Here is a 5,857-nt window from a genome sequence, read left to right as displayed (position 1 = left end):
TCGCGTGCCCGGGAGGGAGCGGCTGTGAAGGGCAGAACCAACGGCCCCTTCCACCCACAGTGGAAGCTCCTTGGGGTAGGGCCACAGAGCCGTCAACCACTGTGCACCGGCCTTGTGCGGGGCTCTGCTGGGCGCCGAGTGGGGTGGCTGGTTAGGCCGCTCGGAGTTCGTCCCTCATCCGGGGATGTGTCTTTTGACTCAGGCGCTGAGCACTGCTTCCCTGGGGAGACGGTGGGGGTGGGGTAGATCCCGCAGTCTGGCAGCAGGAGCGTCCGGGCTATTCCACTAGGACTCGAAGGAGGCGGAGGGAGCGGGACGCAGCGTACACTGAACTCGTTAGCGCTGCGTCCGCCCGCACTAAAAAGGGTCGTTCTCCAGAGCTTGGTGCAGGCTGCACCCCAGACACTGCTGGAGTCAGGAAGGTCTGGGGGTTCTCGGTGAGGCCTTCAGGGGAGGGCGGGGCGGGGCGAAGAGGATTTGGGGCGGGACTGCGAGGCCAGTGTCCCTTTCGCTTTCCCTTTTGTTCTTTCCAACCGCCGCTGAGATTGCGCACCGGTGAGGAGAGGGCGGCTTCCCGACGTGCATCTCTGCCCGCGCCCGCGCCCCCAGGCTCTAGTGGTCCAGTGCCTTCCCGGGTCCGCACACAGGTTCCACCTGGCCTTGACCCCTGTGGCTCCCACCGACGCACCGACAAATAGACAAGCAACGCTGGAAGCGAATGAGTCGCGGGGGCGCCCCGCAGCGGAGGAGCCCCGCGCACCATGCAATTCCCGCCCGACTGGCCCCCGGAGCCTGGCGCGCTCCGGCCATCGCCCTTCCCGCACCCTGTGCTGCATGCCCTCCACGGCCTGGCCCGCGTGCTCCTCTTCCCGGCCTACTGGACCCTGGACCAGCTGCTGGGCTGCTGGGCGCCAATGGCGCGCCCCAGCAGCCTGAAATGGCTGAGCGCTGCCGCGCGAGCGGGAGCGGCGCTGCTGTTGCTGCTGCTCGTCGGCCTGCCCCTGGCCTTGCCCGGCTTGCTGCTCTGGCTGCTGCTGCAGGCCTGGCGTCGCCCCTTCTGCTACCAACCCCCTCCGCAGTGCTGGGCACCACCCGCACCTTGGCGCCCCCCAGCTGAGCCCGCTCGCTGCTTCAGCTTCCTCAGCGCCAACCTGTGTCTGCTCCCCGACGGGCTGGCACGCTTCAGCAACTTGCAGCACAGCCAGCGGCGGGCTGAGGCAGTGGGCTCCGTGCTGCTCACCGGCCTGCGGCCCTCGCGCTACGGGACTACGGGCTGCAGCCCGCCACCGCCTGGGGCGCCTTGCGGGGTGCTGATAGCAGCGGTGCCGGCCGGTCTGGACTTCGTGTGCCTGCAGGAGGTGTTCGATCTGCGCGCGGCGCACCGTCTGGTGAGCCGCCTGGCGCCCAATCTGGGCCCGGTGCTGTACGACGTGGGCACGTACGGACTGCAGCCTGGGCCGCAACTCAAGCTGCTGGGCAGTGGGCTGATGCTGGCCTCGCGCTACCCGCTGTTGCGCGCCGCCTTCCGGTCCTTCCCCAACGCTCGGCGCGAGGACGCGCTGGCCTCCAAGGGACTGCTTTCTGCACAGGTACCCGCCCACTGGCGGCGGCGCTCCCCAGCCAGGGAGGGGGCGGGGCATGGGGTTGAACTGGCGAGGATTGCTGGGACTGTCCATGGTGTTGCAGGCGCAGCTGGGGATCCTGGACGGGCGCCCTATCGTGGGCTTCCTGCATTGCACGCATTTGCATGCGCCGAGTGGTGAGCCCGGCGGGCGGTATTGTCGGCACGTGGGCGGGCCGACCCGCCTCTGCTTGGTGGTGGCATATCCCAACCCTCTCCTGTACCTCCGTCCGCCCGGCCACACACACCGTTTGTTCACTGATTCAGGCACCCCGAGTCCCGTGGAATGCCTGAGTGGGCTCACAGATAAGGACCCGGTAGGGAGGGGGGTGGGGGTTTTGGTTGTGTGTCCGTGATGCGGAATGGCACCTGGGCTGAGCCTTCCTCCCCCCTTCTTCCCCCCACAGAGGACGGACCCTTGCGCTGTAAACAGCTGACGCTGCTGCTGGACTGGGCCGAGCAGTTTGAGGCCGAGAGCTGCCAGAGTGACGAGGCCGTGGCTTTCAGTGTGCTCTTGGGTGACCTGAACTTCGACAATTGCTCGCTAGGTAAGGGCAGGCTGCAGCGGGGTGGGGCCAGGTGTCCTAGCCCCGCCCACCGAGCGCGGACCTTTCTCTGCAGATCACGCGCAGGAGCAGGAGCACCAGCTCTTCAGCCGTTTCCAGGACCCCTGTCGCCTGGGCACACGCCGGGAGCAGCCCTGGGCCCTGGGTACGGTGCCTGGGCGGGGGCGGACCTAGGGAGGGCTCGATGGACCGTGCTCCGGCTGATGCCCACGCTCTCGCCGGTACCGCTCTCCCCCAGGAACGTTACTGAGCACTTCCACGCTCCACCACTCTGTGGCCTGCTCCCCGGAGATGCTGCGGAGGTGAGCAGCGACCTGGGGGCTAGGCACCGCCCAGAACGGAGGGGTGCCCTGGCCTTCATGACACCGCCCNGAGAGCTGGCGCAGTGGGAACTGCAGGAAGGCTCAGGCAGGGAGATATCCCATCCAACTGCCACTTCAGACCCGCAGCTCTGTGGGCCTGGCGGGCAGCTGCTTGCGGGGCAGGGACATACATTGCAGGACCCAGCGCCAATGAAAACATAGGGCTCCTTGTGAGACATTGTGAGGTACTTCAAGACAACTACAGCAGAGCTTCAAGCTGAGTAGGGGCCCTTCTGAGCATGGGATCCTGTGTGACTGCCTAGGTCACATGTCCAGGAGGACACAGGAGGGTTGGAAAGGAGGGGCTGACTTCCTGGTGAGATGCTGTGGAAGGAGGCAGGCACTGCCTGCCTGGGGACACAGGTGATGAAGTAGGTCGAGATGACCCAGCTGCTGGCAGTCTCCTTGTCAGGGCACTGGGACCAGGCACCCAAGGGGCAGCAGGACCCCCCAGTGCTGACACAGCAGGGTGCTGGGGGGGGCAGGAGAGGAGGCTGTGAGGAGCAGGCAGGGGGCCAGGAGGAGGGCTGGTCAAGTCCCCGACTGGCTGGCGTCTCCTGGGTCAGGCCATGTGGGGCACTAGGAGCCCCCTCATTGCTCCTTCACCCCCAGACTCCCCATCGCGCTCTCTGCTCTCAGCTCAGTCCCAAGTCCCCGGTGGTGGGTGGGACAGGTGAGGGGCTTCGGGGCCCTCTGGCCGGCCTGCCCATGTGCCGCTGTCCCCTCAGGCCTCCCTGAACCCCAACGACCACAAGCTGGATGAGGAGCTGTGCCAGGTGCTCACACAGCGCTACGTGAGCATAATGAACCGGCTGCAGAGCCTGGGCTACAACGGGCGGCTGCACCCAGCACTGACAGAGCAGCTGGTGAACGCCTACGGCATCCTGCGGGAGCGGCCAGAGCTGGCTGCGTCGGAGGGCGGCTCCTACTCGATGGAGTTCCTGCAGCGCGTGCTGGTGGAGACTGTGCACCCCAGTATGCTCACAGACGCGCTGCTGCTGCTTTCCTGCCTCAGTCAGCTGGCACACGATGATGGCAAGCCCATGTTCATCTGGTGACGGCGGCCCGCCTGCCCACCCAGGCTGGCTCTGCTCCCTCCCTGGTGCACCGTCATTAAAGCTTCCCACAGATGCTGGCCCCTGGGCTTCCGGCACTCCTGGCTGTGCTACCTCGTGGGGGGCTCGCCGGTGACCCCTCCCCTGTGCCCCTGGGGGTGTTCCGAAGGCCCCAAGGCTGCCTTCCCCTAGCAGTGGGAGCAGCGGGAGCCCCTGAGACATGGAGGGGGGAGAGCAGGAAGTGGAAAGGAGCCTAGCTGGCAGGGAAGGGCCGTGGCTGTGCCAGCAGCACTGGTGACGCTCATGGAGCTGAGGCCTGGGCGCAGAGCACAAGGCAGAGGTGGGAGTGACACAAAGATGTGGGAGTCCCTCCTTCTGTACCAGGCAGGGACGAGGGGTATGGGGGATTCTGGCCCCTCGTTGGGGCAGGACATTAGAGGGAGGAGGAGCCAGGAGAAAGCCTCATTCAAGCCTGGGCACGGGGCAGCCCAGGGACACGAGGACCCTTCCCAAGGCCCCCGTGATGCCCAGGAAGAAGAGGTGGCTCCACTGGGTGCTGGGCCCTGGGGTGGGAGACTCGGAGCTGGCGAGGGCAGACCCCGCCTGCCGCAGGGCAGAGNGCACCTAAGTCATTTTATTTTACATCTGTTTTGTTTTTAAATAAATGCATTCAGAGCAGGGAGATAGCCAAAATATTTAACAACTGGTACATCAGGAACAGCAGACAGAGTGGAAGGTGGGACAGGATCCAGGGCAGAGGAAGAAGGTCTGTTGTTTAGCAGCTGTTCGGGGCGCCGCAGTTTAGAGCCGCTGGCCTGTCTGCTGCATCTCCAGGCAGCCTTGGAGTGCGCTCTGGCTGCGTCCCACAGGGCTGGACAGGGGGCCTGATCTGTTCAGGTGTAAATACCTCACTAACTGCACTGGATTTCCTCTCTAACCCGTGAGTCGGTTAGGGTGCACTTTCCGGTCTCTGTCATCTCAGGGGCGCTTGGTGTCCTTTTATGGTTGATTTCTGACGCTCTTGCCCAGTGTTCAGAGAACAAGGGCTGACCAAACTGATTCTGTGACATTTGCTGCCGTTTCCTTTGTCACTGAGCATGTGGTCAATGTCGTTGGTGCTCCAGGATGGAAAGATTGGATGGTGTGCATGTTTGGTCCTCCCGGTTCTCTCCTCCACAGCTGATCCAACACTAGATCCTACTGGTTTTCCTGCTAAGGACTTTTCCCACATACATGTCTGCATCCTCTTGTCCGTCACTCAGACCCCCAGTCCAAACCGCTGTCACTTTCCTGGTCCACAGCTCCCCTTTTCCCTCCATCTCTTCACGCTTGACTAGTATGAGCATTCAGGGTGTGCCAGGTCCATGCCAAACAGACACGGTCTCTGCCCTCTCCTGGGGGGACCTCCTGAACAAGAAAAGCCATAATAAACATGTATGCTAGAGGGGCAGAGGGTGGTGCATGCTGGGAGGGGGGCAGGAGAGTTTGAGGGTGGGAGCTGGGGGCTGACAGGGTGGTCTGCCTTGCAGTCTCCTCCCAACCAGATTCTGGCCACACCCAGCAAACTTCAACGCCCCCTCACTCCCTTCCTTCTCCATCCCTTTGAAACACAGCTCTCCTCAGTGTGAGAGCCCACTGATGTGCCTCACAGTGTTGGGATCCCCACGTGGCGGTGCCCACCAGCACAGGTGCTGTGCTCAGCGCCCCCTGGACACATTTCCTTTAGTCCTCAAAACAGCCCTGTCAGGTGGTGTCACAGCGGGGAAACTGAGGCTCAGACCCAGTGCGGTGACAGGAGCAGCCTTCAAACTGGCTCTCCCTATGGGCCCCTCCCTCTATGCTCAGCCCCTGGCATCTTCCATGCCATGCATATTGTTCCTGGGCCTAGAACGCTCTCTCCTCCTATTGTCCTCCTCCTTCAGATCTCAGCCCCGTCCCCTCTCCCTCCAGGGTGCCCTCCCTGAGACTGACTCGGTGGCTCCCCAGCAGCAGCGCTCACAGTTCTACCCCTCTCCTCAGAGGGCCTTTGCTCACACTAATCCCATCACCTGGTACAGTGCCAGGGGAGGCGAGCGCTGGGAGCATTTCTGCAGGTTGGATGAACAGAGCCCATGCCCTCTCTTGCCAGCTTCTGCCCACCCCCCTTACGGTGGTCAGTTAGAACCACAGAGCCCAGCAGGCGTGTCCACCCCTTCAGGACAGGGCCCTGCCTGCCTGCTCTGCTCAGCCCTGTTTCTCAGGGCCCACGGCCAT

At 63.8% G+C, this 5,857-nt stretch overlaps 2 protein-coding genes across 2 annotated transcripts in view; both read left to right on the top strand.

Annotated features, from left to right (window-relative positions):
* SPATC1 (spermatogenesis and centriole associated 1) overlaps positions 1–3,643 on the top strand; it is a 23,562-nt gene extending 19,919 nt beyond the window's left edge. The window contains exon 6 of the mRNA XM_019630123.1: positions 3,278–3,643. Coding sequence (XP_019485668.1) covers positions 3,278–3,607 — 330 coding nt within the window. The 3' untranslated portion in view covers positions 3,608–3,643. The remainder of the gene's footprint in view (positions 1–3,277) is intronic.
* Positions 451–2,552, top strand: LOC109375042 (sphingomyelin phosphodiesterase 5). The gene is made up of 5 exons (XM_019630124.1): positions 451–1,589; positions 1,687–1,759; positions 2,029–2,169; positions 2,243–2,332; positions 2,426–2,552. The coding sequence occupies exons 1-5, from the start codon at positions 762–764 to the stop codon at positions 2,491–2,493; spliced, it is 1,200 nt and encodes a 399-aa protein (XP_019485669.1). The 5' UTR covers positions 451–761; the 3' UTR covers positions 2,494–2,552.
* Positions 3,644–5,857: the final 2,214 nt, after the last annotated feature.

Source organism: Hipposideros armiger, unplaced genomic scaffold (genome assembly GCF_001890085.2).
Source record: "Hipposideros armiger isolate ML-2016 unplaced genomic scaffold, ASM189008v1 scaffold_897, whole genome shotgun sequence".
NCBI classification, from domain to species: domain Eukaryota; kingdom Metazoa; phylum Chordata; class Mammalia; order Chiroptera; family Hipposideridae; genus Hipposideros; species Hipposideros armiger.
The sequence above is the reverse complement of the archived record's forward strand: the minus strand, read 5'-3'. Positions and strand labels throughout refer to the sequence as shown.

What these genes read in the sequence shown, in the direction of transcription:
- LOC109375042 (XM_019630124.1), top strand. Translation starts at nt 762, where the DNA reads ATGCAATTCCCGCCCGACTGGCCCCCGGAGCCTGGCGCGCTCCGGCCA. An exon ending in AGGGACTGCTTTCTGCACAG is followed by an intron (nt 1,590 to 1,686) that starts GTACCCGCCCAC and finishes ATGGTGTTGCAG; the next exon opens with GCGCAGCTGGGGATCCTGGA. An exon ending in GCATTTGCATGCGCCGAGTG is followed by an intron (nt 1,760 to 2,028) that starts GTGAGCCCGGCG and finishes TTCCCCCCACAG; the next exon opens with AGGACGGACCCTTGCGCTGT.